The following is a 20,189-nucleotide window of genomic DNA, read 5'->3' as shown; positions in this document are numbered from 1 at the left end:
CGACCTGCAGCGCACGGACGTTGAGTTCCAGTTTTACCGTTCCTCTGCTAAGACCAGCCTTCAACTCCAAGACATTCCTCTCCCAGGGGTTGGAGCTACCATTTGCTGCGACTTGTCAACCGGCAGCCCACGCCCATTTCTTCCTCGGGCCGCTCGCCGACCCGTATTTGATCAGATTTGGTCAGCTGCACTCCATGGCACACCCCGGGATCCGTGCCACCCAGAAGTTGATCTCTTCGCGGTATGTGTGGCCACGTATGCAAGCTTATATCAAGCGTTGGGTCCGTTCCTGCATACCGTGCCAGCGATGCAAAGTTTCCAGGCACACCAAGACCGCACCAGCACAGTTCCTACCACCAGACTCTCGCTTTGATCATATCCACCTGGACATTGTCGGTCCCCTGCTCTCATCCAACGGCCATCGATACCTCCTCACAATGATCGCTCGTTTACGCGCTGGCCCGAAGTCGTCTGTCTCCCCGACACCACAGCCGCCACCGTCGCAGTCTCCTTCGTACAAGCTTGGGTCGCCCGCTTTGGCGTGCCGCCCTCAGTCGTCACAACCGACCGCGGACGGCAATTTGAGTCCGCCCTTTTCACTCAACTGACAAACTTGCTCGGCACATCACGTACAAGAACAACGGCTTACCACCCTGCAGCCAACGGGATGGTTGAACGCTTACACCGCCGGATTAAAACAGCCCTCAAGTCTGTATCCCCCGCTTCCTGGACCGACGCCCTCCCCCTCATCCTGCTGTCCCTTAGGGCCACCGTCAAGGAGGACCTGCAATGCTCACCCGCCCAGATGGTTTACGGGACTACTTTACGCCTGCCTGGCGAATTCTTTGCGCATCCCTCGTCAATCGTCCATACCGACCCGACAACCTACCCTGAACGCCTGCGCACGGTCATGCAAGCCCTACCAGCCATCCGACCCCGCTCACCGTCGCAGCCCTTCACCTATCGCCACCCACTTCTTGAAACAGCCTCTCACGTCTTCATTCGCCATGACGCGCCCCGAAAGCCTTTGCAGCCCACATATGACGGTCCCTACAAGGTTCTTCAGCGGTCACCGAAACATTTCACCCTTCAGCTCGCTGGCCGCCAGGACACTGTATCTATTGACAGGCTGAAGCCGGCCTTCATCGAAAGCCCCGTTGACGTGTCTCCTGCCACCACGCCTCCCAGTTTGCCTCCCCATCAATTTCTTCCAGAAGACACCACGCAGCCAGTTCGCCGTCGCCATGTTCATTGGGCTCGTCCCCTCAGCTCCACTCACCACTGATATCGCTTCGCTAGGGGAGGGGCGGGGGGTCCATGTAGCGGCACAGTCATCGTCATCGACCATCCTGATCATCTCGAGCATAGCGCGCCGCTGCAGAATAAACAGTCGAGCTTCTGGCACGAACGCGAGCTCTTGTCTGCTCTTTGCCTCCTAGCCTCGACAGACTCAAGCTTCTTTGCACCAACCCAAAGAGGGAAATTTCTCATAGCCTTGCGGGTGAAAGGGAGCTCGACGCACTTTTCGGGCGAAAGGTCCAGCCCAAGACGCGTGAGGTACAAATGGACATTATTTAAGGCTAGCTGCAAACTGCGCTGAATGGCTGGTCGTGACTTGCCTACTGTCCAAAGGGCAACGTAATCGGCATACGCAGGGAATGCTACTTTGCGAGGAATAATCGATTTTAGGCCTTCCATTAGGCATGTAGGACTCAATGATGGTACGCCTTGATGAACAGGATGCTGGCTTTGGCCGTGGGTTGTGCTGACAGCAACAATTCGGTCCGTAATGAAATCGTGGAGGCCGCTGAGGAGTCGACCACATTCTCCAAAAAAGCGCAAGGCGTGCAGCACACAAACGTGCGAGACGGTATCATAGGCGCGCTTGATGTCTAGAAAACTGATACAACGAACCGCCGATGTGCACGAGCATGTTGGACTGTAGAAATACAAGGTCGAGAACTGGATCCATGGAGCTTCGGTGGCGGCGAAAGCCTGCCATTTCGTGAGGGAACACACCTTGCTTTTCCAGCCACCAGTCGAGACCATTCTCTCTCTCTGTTTTCCCACATATCTTGCCAGGCTCACAGGGCGAAAAGAGGTGTGTGTGTCATCATCATCGTCATCACCACCATCCTCTTCCTCCTTATTGGCATCATGAGACTCATCTCCTCATCTCCGAGAGAGTGTTGTGGCGGCCCGTGGACGACGATGACAACGACGTGCCTCTGCTGGCGTGTGCCACTGCGCCTGGCAGCCAGTTCTACCGGCACCGTCCTAGTGCGAGGCCACGTCCATCTGCCCGCTGGGACATTCCATCATCGCCGGTCAGGACTCATGTAGAGGAACACCACCTCCTCTACAGACTCATCTCCGCTCTATTGCGCATGCACCGGTGTTAGTTCCCCTTTCTCGAACTTTCACGCGAACGAAATATGTCAGAACACCTAACATAACTGACCCCCGTGGCGGACTGTCAGCGCGCCCGCCACACCTATCGTCCCCAAATGTCTGTGAGTGCACCTGTGAAATCCAGACCCATTACACGAAATAAGCATGATCACATATAAAAACGGGATAGTTCTCAGATGAGAATACCATGATATCCCATACCCAATGGGAAAAAAAAAAGTGACATGAAAATTCAGCTGTCCAATCTCGTGAAATATGTTCGCGTACATGCCCGACCATGGCCGGCGTTGTCAAGCCCGTACACGGCCCGGGCCCGCATAAAAAACGTAAAGCCCGGCCCGGCCCGGGCTTTCGGGTAAGCCCGTGCCCGTGCACTGCTCTACCATGTGCTCTCGTAACACCGCGTGCCCCATCACACAGCTATTGAGATGCGCCTGTCAGCACGTGGCTGAGCGCGAGAAAACAGCATGCCATCTTTTGATTCTATGTCTGAGTGAGTCGGCTTTCATCTACTACAGTCATAGCGCTTAGGATTCAAGTCACTATCGTTGTATACCACAAATAAATGTCGTCAAAATATTTTCCTCGAAGAAATACGTCCGCCAATACGATTTGCCCACCGATTGACGATTGCTTGCTGATTTGCGTGAACTGATGACGATGTCGCACTGTTTGACGGACACAGTTACAGCTTCGCTATTTCTAAGGTTCCCGAATGAGGCAGATATCGGCAATATAATGCTTTGCACCATGCCTCACTCTGGCTGTGCCTGCCGTTTCCCTATACTCCTGCGTTCGCTACGAGTTCCCGCCACTAGAGTTTTACTTGTCATTCGTTTGATGCTGCGTGATTTGCGTTTCGGGAGCGTTTGAACAGGTGGCGCATAGAATGAGCTTGTGTTGGCTGAAATAAGTTATGTGCTGTACACAGGCTCGGGTCTCTCGGAATCTTCGTTTAGTTGCTGCCATCTTGCTCGCTGTGATTCGGCCTCCTTCATTTTCGATTGCGACGCATTACTGTCTTCCCGAAAAATGAAATTCAAGTAATTCACGAAAACATCAATTAGTGCCGTTTCGTTCGTTAGGCATTTCATGTTTGCCACATGTTCTCTAGACGTTCAGAGGCTCTGTGTGTTTGTGTCGTCCCCAAATGGCGCTTGCATCGGCTGTATGTCTGTGTCTTCCCAAGATATGTATATCTTGGGAAGTAAAGCAAACCCGGAGGAACCTCTTCAGTATCATCACGCGCCGTTACAACAGCGCTGGAACATTACGTTTGTTGACTGAGAGAATTTGGGAGAGACGTAGTGTTGGCTTCTCCTGCATATATAATAGCAGTGCAGTGAAAGCACGCTTTGCAGGACACCGCCACGGACGGACAGACGGGCACACCTTTCGAATACATTCTGTGTTAAAGGAGCAATGAAATACCCTTCCATAAATTTTTCGATATTGGCTGCGGTGCACGGGCTGCACAAGAAACAACCACTGCTCTTGCACCAAACAACGGCAGTCGTTGAAGCGCAGCATGCTCGACTTCTGCGGAGATCGTGTAAACGTCAACCACCATGGAGCGAATGTATAACTTCGCTGCGAAAAAGCGGCGAAGTTCGCTCGGCGTCGGACGCCCTGCCCGATACGTCAGAAACGTGAGCGTCCGCCGGCGATCTGCCCTTGCCAGATATTTTCGCCCAGCGTCCGCAGTTCCGAAAGCGTGGTGGTGCTGGTGCTGGTGTAAGGGCCGGGTCCCATAGCTTTATGCGAGCAGCAGCAGCAAAGCAGCAGCGGTGCGGCAGCAGCAACACGGCAACATGGCAGCTGAGCAGCTTTCTGCTGCCGCTGCTCTGCTGCTGGAGGCGTCCCATAGCTTCGTTTTGAATTAGCGGCAGCAGCGGCTTAGGAAACACAAAACGTGTTGGCAACGGTGTCATTGTTTACATTTCGCACATTCCGAAGGCGTATGCAGCGGCTAAGCCTTTTAGTGCACACACCTAGGAACGCAATCCTAGGTGAAAGGCGTTTGTGTGAGAGATATATTGTGGATTTGAAGCTCATAAGTGAACTTTGAGATGAGTGTGGTGGTGGTCTGAGCCTTGTATTACCTGATTGACTCTTCGTTGATGTGTAGTCAGTTTCATGACATTCAACGTAGGTTCGTCCTACTGCTGTGCAGAACAGTCCTTGCTGTGTTGTGTAGAGATTCTTCTACGGGATTTTGTCGTATAAATATTGCCTGGTTACTATAGTATTCGATATTTTGATTTACGGTGACTGTCAAGTGCGTACGTTGCTCTTAGTGAAATAAAGTTGTCTAACGAAAACAAAGGCCCTTTCTGCTAGTACTCACTGCTGCCTGTTTTCACAAGGAATGGGTTCATTATCTATCTCTAGCGAACCTTTTTTTTTTTTTTTGTCTGAACGTTGTCTATCTCCATCTAACCCTTTTCAAGGGTCAGTTTCATTTACAACCACCTAGCAAGGTCTTGGAATACCGTCCACAAGAAATTTGTTCTGTTTGGTTTTCACACGGCATGGACGTGAAAGTGCTTGTACTACGTTATCAGGTCACGGGTTTTGAAGTACTTTCCAGAAAGCAAGCGAACATGTAGCTACAACTGGTACACAACATATGTATCACGTAGGTTCGGTCGAACACTTTATTGAACTTTATGAACTGAATTATGTCCTGAAAACGCACTTCACACAGTCCCGATGATTGAACACTCGCTCCAAACTACTGGCAATCACAAGCGTATCCAGGTCTTCAGAATCAAATCACAGAAGAACCAGAAACAAACCTTCTGCCGTTACTCACCGCCCTGCTAACCCTAAACACCGCCGAACGAAAACAATACCAACCAGCCTCCTGATTGGCTTTCGAGACCGGCTGCTCAGTCTGCAGAGCAACAGGGCAGCATAGCAACCAAACCAGCTCCCGTGGCTCAGTGGTTAGCGTGCTGGCCATGTCACGTCGAGGCTGGGAGGTACCCGGGTTCGAATCCCGGTGCCGGCTGTGGTGTCTGGGGTTTTTCCTGGGTTTTCCTCAGACGCTTTCAGACATATGTCGGCACAGTTCCCTTAGAAGTCGGCCCAGGACGCACATTCCCTCAGGGCGTCAGTCGTGACGTTGCCTACATACGTGAGGCCGACAACGGCAAGCCCTATCACCACCACCAGCAACCAAAAATTCGGATACGAGAGCAGGGAAGGGTCTGCAGCTCGGCAGAGCTGCTGCTCTCGCCCAGTGCGCTGCTCTCGCCCAGTCGTGTCGCTCTGCTGCTGCTGCTCAAATCGAGGCTATGGGACCTGATGTTCAGACATCAAACTTGGAAGCATTCCACAGCCTTCTCATCCGGTTTGCTTCCAAGGCCCCAAAACTATGAAATGCAGGTTTGTAGGTCTCATCAGTAAGCTGCATTCTGCTAGAAATTATTTGTGTGCATGCCAATGTATCACAAATTTATGAAGTACACTTACATATAAGGCACCAGGATAATTACTTTCTCCATTGAACATGTAGGACGCAGCTAGCCACCCTGCATTTCAATGAAAACTCCAACAGGGCCCATGCTTTCACAGAAGATGGAGAACTGCGCTACCTAATGAAGCGATCGAAGGTGTACTCTGGAGAGTATGTTGCGCTGCCCATCAAGGAGGAGCCTACCTTCAGTAAGTGAACCACGAACAAGACACAAGTACTGAGCCGGTGCCATGTCAGCCTATCCATATTAAATTCAAAAACATGAGCACATTTTGTTGCTGTTTTCAGATTATGCTCGCAAGCTTCTGGACAAGGTGGTAGAGCTCTGCCATAAATGGCCTACATTTGATGACGCATGGGCTGCAAACCCTCCCGATGAACTGCCTAGTCTAACGAAGAACGAGCCCCCTGTAGACAAGAGGGCACTTGTAGAGGCCAGGCAACACCGTCTAGAGATGTGTCGCTGCTGCCTGTGCAAGGAAGATTCGCAAAGTACGTGAACCATCCAGATGCTGTATTGTCAAAAGTGCATAGCACTTAACATACTATCCATGAAGACTTCTTCACACACACACAGACACAGAAGACGACACACGTAGGTTCTTTTGTTTCTTCTGTGTCCGTGTCTCTCGGTCTTCTTCATGGATCTATACCAGCTAGCCTGCACCCTTTCCCTTGTTTCTTTTATAACATACTACAGTGCTAAATGTCAACTATCGACATGTCGACAACGACAAGACTTGGCACTGGAGAAAACTAACAAACAGCAATTTTGTTTCACTGCTCCTTTGTATAAAATGAGTTGACAATGTAACATAGATCCACAAAAGTATGTATTGAAAATAGTTACGGTACATCAATTTTATCTCTACAGTGTAGGTCTAAATCCAGTGTAGTACGTTGAAGGGAACTTTTCCCGAATTGCCCACACAACACATGATGGCAGCACATGACGGTTCCCTTCACCAAGGTGCCCCCAGAGCCAGGATGCACACTGCCGGTAGGCAACATAGCGGTACCTCCTGTAACAAACGGAACAACATCATTATGACGAGAACTGTATTTTTCTCCTACAAGGTCTGCTGCTTCATGGCCGTGGGCCAGCATGTCATTTATTGAACTTGACACTGGAGATGACACATTTTGTTTGACAACTTCAATTTGAGCTTTCAGAAAGCAGCTTGCAGGTGAGTGACTACGAAAGAGTGAAACTGAACCACAAGACCGATAGAATCATCTGTGTGGAAGGCTAGCTTATCATACTACGCACTGGGGACAAGGCATTTACTTCATGGCAGTTTCCATCTGTAGCTTTCAGAGAAACAGTGACTACCTATATTACTCTGACACTCATGCAATCACCCCTGGAAGAGAGCATTACGGATGGTCTGGAGGAATGCATGTGGAGACATCTGAAGACTCTAAACAAATTTTATGAAATGGTAATGCAGCTGCGTTTGTGTTTCACTGGTACGTTGGAGTCTTACAATTTCCCTTTGACTTTTGTTGCGCATGAGAGCATCGTCATGGATGGCCTGGAAGAACGCATGTGGAGACATCTGAAGACTCTAAACAAATTTCATGAAATGGTAATGCAGCTGCGTTTGTGTTTCACTGGTACGTTGGAGTCTTACAATTTCCCTTTGACTTTTGTTGTGCATCAGAGCATCGTCATGGATGGTCTGGAGGAACGCATGTGGAGACATCTGAAGACTCTAAACAAATTTTATGAAATGGTAATGCAGCTGCGTTTGTGTTTCACTGGTACGTTGGAGTCTTACAATTTCCCTTTGACTTTTGTTGCGCATGAGAGCATCGTCATGGATGGCCTGGAGGAACGCATGTGGAGACATCTGAAGACTCTAAACAAATTTTATGAAATGGTAATGCAGCTGCGTTTGTGTTTCACTGGTACGTTGGAGTCTTACAATTTCCCTTTGACTTTTGTTGCGCATGAGAGCATCGTCATGGATGGCCTGGAAGAACACATGTGGAGACATCTGAAGACTCTAAACAAATTTTATGAAATGGTAATGCAGCTGCGTTTGTGTTTCACTGGTACGTTGGAGTCTTACAATTTCCACTTTCAAATGTATTGTTGAAAGCCCTACAGTATTTATTCCCCCCTGAGTTTCAGAGATGGTTTCCATACACCCACCATATGTTGTCTCCCTTCATACTAGTTGAAAAGACTATCTGGTATATGCATCTGGATAACTAACGACACTGGTGTCTGCTGATCTGAACATTGGCCTGCAGTTTTATATGATCTGGAAGATGTTGGTAATATAAGAAATAACTATGTACTTATAGATTTCAGATTACTGAGAACACTTTTTCACGGATACTTGGTACAGAGGTACATGCTACTGTTCCTTTGTGTTGGGCAATGATCTTCTAAGGAACTGCGACAGACAAATCGAAAATCGAGGGAGAAGCTTTTCACAGTAACAACAGCTTGGAGAGTGCGTGTGACGGGAATATATTTCTGTATCCCTGGGCCTGATTGTGATGATACACATCAAAGGTCTGTTGCTACAAACAACAGGCTGCTCCTGAGGCATTTCTGTGCATAAAAGACAGAATTTTCTCTGAAGTGTAAACATGCTCTTTCTATCCAAGACCTCGTGTACCAGTGAACATGCCTACTTGTGAATGCTCAATTTTGCTTTGAGGGCATGTTTCTTGCTCAACAGGCATATCAGAACATCATATGAACTGCCAGTCCTTGATAAACTACAACCTGTTCTAAAGAATTCATAAAAGCAAGGCATGAATGCAAAAAACTTGTTCTTGTCTCTTGGTAGTGAGTAATGTGCATAGTTGTTTGTTATTGTGTCTAAACAGAGTGACTTGTAGCAATATCTGACTTCTCCATTACAAAGTGCACATGAACGTATCTATGAATGATAATAAAATAATTCGAGGCTTTATATCGTGAAACAACTGTGATCCTATCTGTGAATGACTTATTGCTTGCAGAATAATAATTACCACTGTGAGTACAACTAATAAAAAGTTCATTAGGACGTTTCTGGCGTGATTCTGGGTAACAGTGGCCCCGCACGCATACTTCGTTTTTCTTTGTATGTGTGTGTGTTCTATCATATGTTCCCAATTATATCTTTATGATGAACCATCAAAAATGACACTAACTTTGCAGCGAAACTGAACGCTGGCATTGTACCGATTCGCGCATTTCCCAATGCTGCACCATTTACTCAATATTAGTCAAGGTTGTGAACTTACTCGTGAAGCGGCGTGTTCATGAACACACCCTGATTTTCAAGTGATTGGAGGGCTAGCCGTATAACGACGTAGGTCAAGCACGACGCTTGGAACTCCGACGCCGTCGTGACACAGCCCTCCGGCTTCTTTTCGACAGCTGCTGGCACGTTGCGGCAGCAGACGCCCTCGCGCCGTGTTTGCATTGATCGGCACACTCCACATGTGCACCTGTTGCAGAGATCAACACAGTTAAGCAATGTCATAAAGTACCGCAACTATGGTCAACTTACCAATCATCCGAGCTGTCCCGCCGCTTTCTCTTGGCTGCCACATGGTTACCGACGACGCCAGCTAAGTTTGCGCCTGGCGTCATGTAAGGCGTATCGCCATACGGCGTACAGTTCATTATTTTGCACCTCTGCAGAGTTCGAATTTCCCATTCAGATAGTGGCATCAAGTGCCGATATTCCGCAGGCACTTCGAAATCCTCCATCGTTCACGACAGGGAGAAAGCAAACCAGCTCCGGTGGCGCAGCGGTAACGCGTGCGCTTGGAGACTGGGAGGTCCGCGGTTCGAATCCGCGGGCCGGCTGTGCCGTCTGGGGTTTTTCCTGGGTTTCCCTCAGATGTGTAATAGGCGTATGCCGGCACAGTTCCCCTGAAGTCGGCCCATGGACGCAGCTATCCTCCCCCCGAGCGGATTCCGCTCGGTCTTCCACTTCACCCCTTCCTCTCCTCCTCTCCACCACCTTTCCCTTCCCGAGAAACATGCCGCCTAATCAGGCAGGCAGACCTCTCGGGTTCCTCCCTACGACACTCCTCCTCCTCCTCCTCCTCCGGGAGAAAGCAAGGAAAACGAAAAGAAAGAAAACCGGGTAGAACTGACCCAGATAGAAGCGCGGAAGAGCGGTCGCCGCTTTCTACTTTTATTACGTCACGAATGACATTTTTTCCTTCTCATCCTCGTTTGACCCGGAGGAGCGAGTCGAGTGGGAACGCGCGCGGCGATGTTCAAGTGTCTTTTTTTCCTACGAAAAACATCGCGCACAGAGAAAGTTTTCGTGTTAATCATCAAGTTAAGTTACCTGCTTCCACAACGCGTTCGGACCGGAAAATTTTTGAGATGGCTTTCAGAGCTCCTTTAAGAGCTCGCCGTTGTCGGCCTCACAGAGGTGGGCAACTTCACGACTGACGCCCCGGGGGAATGTGCGTCCTGGGCCGACTTCTAAGGAAACTGTGCCGACATATGTCTAAAAGTGTCTGAGGAAAACCCAGGAAAAACCCGGGAAAGCGTGGTGGTGGTGACGAAAACCGGCTTGCCATTGTTGGCCTCACGTATGTGGGCTGCGTCACGACTGTAGCCAGGACGAGATGATATGGTGTGATAACAGATGAAGGAATGATGACGACCGAAAATTAAGATTTAGGGCAGTCACTGGGAAAGCGTGGTGGTGGTGACGAAAGCGTCAACTGGGGATGAGTACGAGGCTGGCCTGTCAGAGCGCTCTTCCGCTACGAACGTGTGGCACCTACGTCTCGCTGCTTTCTTCTTCTTCATCAAAAGTGGTGCATAGCTCACTGGCAATTGGCCACGGAACACTGGTTTGTTTGATCACCTTGCCTCGCTGCCCTGACGTCTGCACCAGCTCGCGTGACTCAGTGGTTAGCGTGTTGGCCATCTCACGTCGAGACAAGGAGGTACCCGGGTTCGAATCCCGTTGCCGGCTGTGCTGTGTGGGGTTTTCCTGGGTTTTCCTCAGACGCTTTCAGGCATATTCACTCTGACATTCGGCAGGCAACGGCGACCCCTATCACAGCACCACCACCTTGTCGTCTGCACGTTGTAGTCTTTTTCTTCTCTTCCTTTAGCAGTATTGAATACGCCTTTCGGTACACTTCTGGACACCGTTTTTTAGACAGTTATTGGATTTAGTTGCAAAATTTGTGACCTTATGTGCTTTTTTTTCGAGAAACTGATTTCACTAACCTTTCACTTTGTACTCTGGCAACAGTAACATCAGCGCAAGGCAAGAGTTTCAGACGCCGTCCTAGCTGTCCGCTGGTTTCTCGTCCCATGGAGCTGGCGCCGGCGAACAACTGGAGGCGGAACGCGCGTGACAGTCTGCCGCGCAAACTTCGTTGCAAAAAGTTCGCTCTATAGAGGTTGGCCTTAAAGGGGCCGTAAACAGGTACAAAAGGTGCACATTTCTTTGTGTTATATTATTAGAACTTAGTCAGTGAAAACTCCTTGCAATTACTAACGCTCAAAAACAAAAGGCGCTTGCATACGGATGAAATATTCACTGCACTCTTTCGCATTTTAGCTCCGCCCCGCGCTCTAACTTTACGTCATTTTGACGTAGCGCTTTCCCCCACCAATTACGATTGAGTGTTCCACGTATGATTTTATTTCAAATGCGGAATTGGACTAGATGAACGTGAATCATCTTCTATTCAAAATCTAAACAGTTACAGCCTCAAACTGAGAAAGAAATGCGTTTAATTTAGGTATCATACGCGCACTACGTTTTCTGGGCAGTAGCACGCACCACACCAGCTGCGCGAATGAATATCCGGGACTACAGTTCCGGAATCTTAGGTAGGTGCGCGATGGAACATCTTCGTCATCTTCGAATGGTTCCGACAACTGGGCTGCCGTACTTTGATTTGATCCACGCGGCATCGCGTCACCAGCTCGCGTGGTACAGTGGATAGCGTGCTGGCCATGTCACGTCGTGACTGGGAGGAACCCGGGTCCGAATCGCGTCATGTGATAGCAGCCCAGCTGTTGACGTTTGCGCCAGCCGGAGATGCTGAAGATGTCATGACGTTGAATTTCGGAACCACGGAGCGCAAAACGTCGTTTCACACAAACAAACTGAGCGCTCCGACTCACAGCTGATAACGAAGTATGTTTATTGGCTGGTAATTTGAAACGTCATGTGCGCAGCTGGGCCGCCCGATTGGACGGCAAAACGCTACGTAGCCATGTGACGTATGCGTTGTGGAGAGAGGCTCGCTGGCTACTCATCTTTGAAAACAGTTATACGGGTTAATGAGCTGGCACGAGCCGAACGAAATGTATATTTGGGTATTATATGAGCTGCGTTCTTTCATGGGGTATCATTATTTCAGAAAACGGGCCGTAAACAGGTGGCCTGTTTACGGCCCCTTTAAGAGGATGAAGAAGGTTGTCGTCACTCCATGACGTCACGATCCGGTGGGAGTGCCGATCGAGTGGCTCACTCACAGTGTGCTATTTACGTCACGGAAGCAGGTCGAACCGCGCTTCCAATGTCAAACCGCTCCGTACAAAACTGATTTTTTTTTTTTCGTGCCGTTCTTGTAAATTCAATTGCGAAACATAAAAAGACGTGCAGACAGAATGAAAGCGCGTGCGCAGGTATCCACATGAGAGTCGCGTGCGTATAGTCAACTTATGAAGCGTTAAAAGGGCACTAAAATGAAGAAAAAAAAGCTCTCAAATGAAAGTTCGTGATCCAATTAGTATGATGCAAGCAAAATTGGTTCACACAGCGCTACCGTTTAGAAGAAAACGCAATGAAAACAGAGCCGTCTTCGGCGGCAACGAATTGTATCCCAAGGGGGGCAAAGACTGGCGGCAACCAATGAGACATCAGGAGACGCGCGCGAATACCTATCATCGGCATGGGGATTTGGAACGGGTCCGATCGTAGTGTTCTATATATGCGCGGCATCATGCTCATTGCTTCATTTTTCAATACCGATTCACTGAATTGTAGCCCACAACGGCTCTCACGAATGTTCCACTGACAACATTTATCTTCACGTCCTTCGGACAGCGACGCCAGTCCGCTTCCCTACGCGCACTATGTTTTTCACCGGGACTGCTGCAGGGCGTGGCACGCGCGTGCACGCGCAGTATGCACTAAAAACACCGATGCACGAGCACTGCTTAGCGCCGAAGCAAGAAAGAGTCCGGTATAATTTTGATTGTAGCTCAGTAACGGAATCAAAGTTTTGAGTTATGATAGCAAGTACGAAATTAACATACCGTGTAACGTAATCTGAAGTGAACTTGTTTTTGCATTTTAGTGCCCCTTTAAGAAAGAAGCACCTGAGGTGACTCCGAATTTTCTTTCTTTCTTTTTTTTTCTTTCGTTTTTCGGTGCAGAGTGTTCTCCGACGAATGAAATTTCCTGCGAAAGAACGACGAGCGTAGGTGACCTACAGAGCTAGCGCGAGGGCTCTGTACCGCACACCTTTGAAAAGTTCACGTTCTCCTCGTGAAACGAGCGCATCGCAGAACTAGAGGACGTCGTGACGTATGCTACTCCCCCTCACGTGACCAGTGACATACGGCGATACAGCTCAAGTGGCTCAAGCGCATGAGCTGCGAAGAAAAATATAAAGAAACAAAGCACGGAGCCTTCTCCACGTCACGAGAGCATCGTGTCGGCCGTTCGCGGCTGCTTTCTCCGACTGCTTTTTCTTTTTTTTTTTTTTTTTGTAAATTCGATTGCACAGCTATAATGCACCGCAGAGCGAAAATATTTTGCGTTGTGACTCCTGGTGGACAGCTTGAAAGAGGAGGCAGGACTTCGAGCGATGTTAAATGTCACGTCATTGCTCTTTTAAGCCCAGTTCCAACGCCATCTAGATACAAAGGCCTGCTTATTGCCTCCTCTCCCTCCTTGCTATACGCCGACATATAAAGTCAGGAGTCGTCTGCTACCGCGATTCGCCGTTCTGCGAAACTCGCAAAGTACTGCAGCTAACCTCGCAAATTTGAACCCGTAGACTAAGTGCAACACGCTTGTCTTGAGAAAAATATGGGACTATGTTGCGCTTTATTTTGTTCTCCCATTTAGTACGGGGAACGTACGTTTACTCGCAGACGACAGTTGCTACCTATGAAGCCGATGGTGGCTCGTTGTCACGGTTACGACAGCTGAAAGCACGTGATTGGCTACGGCCGTTGAAAACACGATCCTAATTGGCTCACTCTTAGCTGTTACGTCACGTCGACGAGTAAGCAGGCTTTCTTTATCTACGTGGTGTTGCCAGTTCACGCTATGGCGTTCCAATGCGTGCGTGCGGCTGCGTGCGTATGCGTTGACATTCTTTTTCTACCTGGAGCGCGGCCCATGATTGTCGATGGTACACGGGGCGACGCACAGGTTAGTTACCACGGCGACCCGCACGCATTCGCACTGCGTATGCGTGCGTTGTAAGCAATCCGTTCCGCTGTTCATATACCTGCGTCCGAATGCGTGCGTCACCAAACCGTAAGCCAATGAGCGGCGAGCGGGATTTCCACTCCGGTGGCCGCCATGTTGAAAACAGTCTCGCAGAGGCAAGCCTACTGCGCACGCTCGGAAGGCGGCCTCGCGATTCGTTCTCCGCTTGCGGGCTGCTGCGTGCGCCGGAAAAAGTTGAGCTCGGGCGAACTCCTTGCGTTCTGCTGCGGGAGGTCGCGCACGTATCTGTTGCCATGGTAACCAGCGCCCGCACGCAGCAGAACGCACTAGTGTGAACCATGCTTTAGTGTGAACCGTTGCTCGTTACTGTGTTCGGCCGGATGACGAAGTTTTCCCCCAAGTAACGGAAAGGTTTCTGCACGTTGGTATAAATCTTGGATGCTGCGAGTGCAAACCGGCAGGGGCAGATCATACAACAAAATGATACAGATGATAAGAACAAGTTTGTGCATAGTAAAATACCGTTGGAAGTGAGTGCGTGTCCGTGTTTGTATCATCCGTCCCTGTCGCTTTGTACTCGCAGCATACAAAATTTCCCTCCAAACTAACATGGAGGCCGCCAGCGGGTGGCTGCGCATGCGTAAACGCGTACTCGGATCGGAATGTTGAAGGGGAAAACTGGAGGCACGTGTTGGTGTCGGAGAATCTGGAACAACGTCTTCATAGATAAAGGTAAGTAAGATAGCGTCCCTCTTTTTCTGCAGCGAATGAGTAGTTCAGATATGTTTGTACAAACTACGGGTAATGAGGCACACCTATAATCCCTCGTTATCGGAGATTACTCGAGGAGCAATGTTGCACGAACCTTGAAGAGATTCCTCAGTGGCATCCTCACTAGCTTTGGCAGTGGCTTTACGCACGAACAGCGTTGTGGACTGTAGCGCGTACCAGAGGAACTACGGAGGGACACAGTGGAATTTCCTCAATGTCCGTGCAAGCGGACCCTGTTGCTACCACGGAAAGCTCACTCGTGGAAAATGGTTCGTCGCTCGCGAACTCTTAATATGGAATGCATTCTTAACTCGGAATTTGCATGACGGCACCGGTGTATGTCCATTCACTACACTGGACACAGAAAAAACCTGTATGTCCTGACTACTTTATAGGGGCTAAATGGGTCCCTCATTTTGAAGTCAAGTGCTGCTCAGAATATGTTATTGTTATTGTTTAAGAATACGTCATGTTTCACTGACAACGTAACAATTAAAATAATGCAGCGACAACGTAAGTGTTCTACATCTCGACCAAACTACCAGATCATATACAAACTTCCTGTCCGAAGCGCGTTTTTTCTCCTACGTGGCCCAAACTATATGCACGGTATGTTTCTAAAGTTTTGGTTTCTGCGTTTGCCTCAGTTTCGGTCGCCAAAATCGTGTCCTACATGTAAAGATTTTGTCAACCATTGGCTGCGGATACGGTACAGCACCAAACTTGCAGCCGGAATATCACACTAAACCTGTCTTCCTGAAACCGGGTCCGCGCGCGTGGTACTGTGAAATTCGTTCAATTTCACGGGCCCAATTTTTCGCGAATTGGAACATATCATACATTCGCGTATCCTGGATGCTGAAATTCGTGGCTTGATCGCTTCGTGCCGTATTGCACATTGAAATGCAAATGAAATTGAAATGCATTGCAGATTATGTACTGTAACACGCCATACGGATCATAGCGTAAGCTAGTACGATCCTAAAAACATGTCTATCTTATATGTTTTACACAGCAACCTCTGGCAAAAAAGCAAAACGTTTCCTAGTCTTTCCATAACACTTGGAATACGATTTTTTATAACATATAAACAACACGTACCCATGCAACAAATCTATAAATGGCTATAATTCACAGTGACGCTAATGTTTTCAGTTTATATACAACAACAACAACATATATATTGTGATGATGAAGTGGGGAGGTTTTCCACTCTAGGAGTGGAAAGCACATATAACACATACAAATACTACAGGTAATCTGCAAATGACTACAAGGGAAGGGCCACAGTTACATAATCCCACGTGTTATACGCACCCCTGCTAGTTCATCCAGTCCAGGTTATCTGTGTGAAATAGGTATCTCCTAATAGCCAGTTTGAAGTTAGCTGACGTCACAACAGACGCTGGTAGAGAGTTCCACTTGATTACGCCTTGGTGAGCGAATAACCGTTTACCGTATACATTTTTAAACCGTTGAACATTGAAATGATGGGATAATGCAGATCTACTCATACGAGTTACAGCAGAGAATTGCAATTCAGCAACAATTTTCTAATTGAGAATGCACTTACGAATAAGCAAAACGCATCTTTCAAAGCATGCACAGTCGTTCGAACGGTAAAATTTTTAGAGTTTTAAACAGCGCAGAGATTGACTGCATAGGATGAGAATTTGAGAGTATACGAACGATACGTTTTTGTAGTAGTTCTAAGGGTAATAAAGGGGTAGGATTTGTAAGTGCACCTGCCCCCATGATTCTACACAATACATAAGATGACATTGTACGAGAGAAAAGTACAGTGATCTCATAACTAGTGTTGGAAGCATTCTCCTTACTCTGAGCAAAACACCACATCCTTGTGATAATCTAGTACATATATATCTGATGTGGGGCCTCCAGTGCAAAAAAGTGTCGAAGATAATACCAAAGTATTTTATACTATCAACACGCTCGATTTCAGTGTTTGCTATGTGCACTGAAAAATTGTTCAAGTTAAGAGATCTACAACAACAACATAGATGAATGGATGATGATGATGATAAGAGATCGACGATGTGAGCGAAACATCATAAATTTTGTTTTTGTGAGATTCGGCGTGAGAGCATTTGCATTCAACCATTTTATTAATTGAGGAATACCCTCATTAATTTTTTCCTGTATGTTTTCAATGCATCTGTCAAAGTACCAGTGTTGTACGTAATGCCGTTACAGTAATCGATACTTTTTTTCGTTATCGGAGTGTGCATCGCGATACTTTTTGGAATCGGTATCACAATAACGGAGATTCTCCTTTTAGATAACGGTACTTTTGGAAAAAGGAAATCGACTATTTCATTCCCCACCGAAAAGGCGTAGCCTCGATAGCAGCACCCGCCGATGATTAGCAGATCCTGATTATTTAGCACACAAATGCCAATGTTCAACATTTTATCAGTCGTTAAAATAGTTTTCCAGACTTACAGGGGCCTTATCATATCTTTTTGCAGTGGTAATAAATTCAAGAATCTCGCGCCCAAAAAGCTGTGTGTTCAGTGGCAAGAAAGGGATACACGGGCTGTAATAAAGTTATGAGAAGACAATTTAGATGACCTGCGTGGACAGAAACAGAATGGTGAAATCTACAGCCGTATCGCCGAGACATTGGGCAATTCCGGAGTGCGCTAAGACATACACTAATGGGAGACAACCATTGTCGCGGGTTTGCGGTACGAACTCCTTTCCCTAAAGGGTCCTTCAAAGCTACAAAGGAAGAAGTTTTAGCCTATGCCCGTATGTCACGGCTGCAAGTGTGTTGCGTCTCTTCCTTAGACCAGCTTTTTTCTTTTTTTCTTTTTAGGCCGTGTTTTCCCTTTTGTGCATTGCAACGTGAGTTTGCATAGCGCCACGTGTCACCGTTTGGTGGTGACAAAATTTGATAAAGTGTTCCTATATTTTGATTGGCTAAGTGTGAACGTAAGCATTTTTGCAAATGCTAGTTCTGAAGCCCAGCTAGCTATAGTGCTTGCATATGATTATGAACTGTAACAGATGGCATAATTCCCGTTTACAGGTGCTCAGGCAACCAGTTGTGCTAGTGGAAAGTATTTTTATTTCCTTATTTCCCTCTCCTTCCTATTGTCCTCTATCCATCTGTCCACATCTGTGCGACGCTCATAGCCAGAGTTGCTTCGGGGCGGTAACACGGAATAAACACAAAACACAAGCATCTCTTGGTGTACTATGAAAAAGGAAGACAGCAATTCATTTTCTTGCTCAAAAATACTGCTTCTAGACGCAAAACTTACTTCGTATTTATTTATTTATTTATTCTCTTTGCGGTTCCAGCCGAGTACTTGATGGGAAAGTATAGACAAATGTGCTTAAATGGTCGGTCGCATCCGGAAACAAATGTATGAAACCAGTACCATCATGTTCCGCATGGACCGACAGTTTACTTGGCTAATTGTTTCATCCGAAAAGTGCTTAGATATTAAACAAACAAATTTTAAATATCCGCGCTGCTTCCGCAGCTGCAGAGGCCTCGGCGAAGTGACGTAACTTCCTAAGTGTAGGAGTGAGAGGGAGGCGCTCAGAGGAGAAAGGCGCGACGGCGCGTCCAGACACTGAGTACCTGCACCTCCGGCACTACAGGCTTTCCCGGTGATTTTAATCCAAGTTCCAGCTAAATTAATCCATGCCCCATAAGGTTTGCATGGCACGTGGATTAATTTCGATGGCGCTTGGACTAAAATCACCGGGAAAACCTGTAGTTCAGGGGAGTGCCGATGTGGTGCAAGCGCGTGTGCTGCCGACTGAGATAGTGCAAGTGTAGGTTCAGCACTTGCGCTGCGCGGTCGCTTCCAAAACGAAGAAGCGAGTGCAGGAGCATGCTGTCTGCTGTCCGCACCGCGGCCAATGTAATGTTCTTTGTGCTTGCTTTTCCCTTCATATTGTTGAAGACAAGACAGGACAGAGAGGAATGATAAAGATGGGTTGTTTATTCCATGAAGGTTGAGCTAAGAATGAGCGTGATTCCGTCGCGTGGTGAGCGACCTTGACTTGATCTTCTTTGTTGACGTCGCATGTTGACATAGCATTCAACACATATATACTGTTTGTGTGTGTTGTGCTTCATTCGCTTTAGTACACATTTGAATACGTCTTTCTTATGGCTCTGTACCTGTAAGCAGCGAGTGGACGACGTATGCATTCTACTTGCTTGCACGAAAGGAAGGGAAGATCTTGTTCCCGGCTGTCACGAGAACGTTGTGGCAGATACTACGAACCTAAAATAAAGGTACCGTGACGTTACACGGAAGGTTTGTCTGCGCAGTGTGACGACATGTTGCACGTGGGTAGGACTGCGGATAATTTGGACCACCTGGGGTTCTTTTGACGTGCACACGGTGCTGGAAGCAATGTTTACCTCCCCCACATTGGTACCGCCCTAGGCCGGGATCGAACCCGTGATTTTCCGACTTGGTTCATCTCTCTATACAGGGTGTTTCACCTAAGGTGATAAAAAATTCTAACTGGCTACGTACTCGCAGGAGGATTGTCGGATTTTTGGCAATTACCTTCTGGAAGCTTTTGCCACCATTGAGGAAGGCTTTAGACAATTTTTAATTGCGGGAAATTTTTTTAAAATTGAACTTCGAAAATTGCCAGCCGAACCTCACATTTTTTTACAGAAATATCAAGTCCTCCACGGATAACCAAAGACCCAACCAAAACTATCCACGGTATCGCAATGGAAATAGTCTAAAAAAATTAGTAAAAATTACGCTTTAGCCCCGCCTGCTTGCTTTTCGCAGAGAAGTGCGCGCGAAATCTGCGTCTAGACAAGAGAATGTCCCCGCCTTCATTTGTCTTGGCTTCTTTGTGATAAGACGGCTGTTTTGTTTCCTTTGTGATAACTCGGTTGCCGCCATCATCAAGGTCAAACCGGGGAAAAGAAAGGTAAAACAAGAGGCGGGAACACTTCCTCCTCTCCCCGCAAATACCTTTTTGTAATAATTTGTCTTGTGCTTTCCTGTGCGACAACTGAGCAGGCGGGGCTAAAGCCGAATTTTTACTATTTTTTAGACTATTTCTGTTGCGATACTGTGCATACTTTTGGTTGGGTCTGTGGT

General features: G+C 47.8%; 1 protein-coding gene and 2 long non-coding RNA genes across 3 annotated transcripts; 2 read left to right on the top strand and 1 right to left on the bottom strand.

Moving 5' to 3' along the window:
• The first annotated feature begins 667 nt into the window (after window positions 1-667).
• Window positions 668-1,285, top strand: LOC135389691 (uncharacterized). The gene has a single exon (XM_064619725.1). It carries the CDS (start codon window positions 668-670, stop codon window positions 1,283-1,285), a length of 618 nt encoding a protein of 205 aa, XP_064475795.1.
• A 5,428-nt stretch (window positions 1,286-6,713) lies between these two features.
• On the bottom strand, window positions 6,714-9,289 carry LOC135387365 (uncharacterized). The gene is made up of 2 exons (XR_010421069.1): window positions 9,143-9,289; window positions 6,714-6,915 (listed from the first exon to the last, which is right to left on the bottom strand). It is a non-coding gene; the product is annotated as an uncharacterized LOC135387365 (long non-coding RNA).
• LOC135387364 (uncharacterized) lies at window positions 7,563-8,922 on the top strand. The gene is made up of 2 exons (XR_010421068.1): window positions 7,563-7,951; window positions 8,207-8,922. It is a non-coding gene; the product is annotated as an uncharacterized LOC135387364 (long non-coding RNA).
• Window positions 9,290-20,189: the final 10,900 nt, after the last annotated feature.

Source organism: Ornithodoros turicata, chromosome 3 (assembly GCF_037126465.1).
Source record: "Ornithodoros turicata isolate Travis chromosome 3, ASM3712646v1, whole genome shotgun sequence".
Taxonomy (NCBI): domain Eukaryota; kingdom Metazoa; phylum Arthropoda; class Arachnida; order Ixodida; family Argasidae; genus Ornithodoros; species Ornithodoros turicata.
The sequence above is the reverse complement of the archived record's forward strand: the minus strand, read 5'-3'. Positions and strand labels throughout refer to the sequence as shown.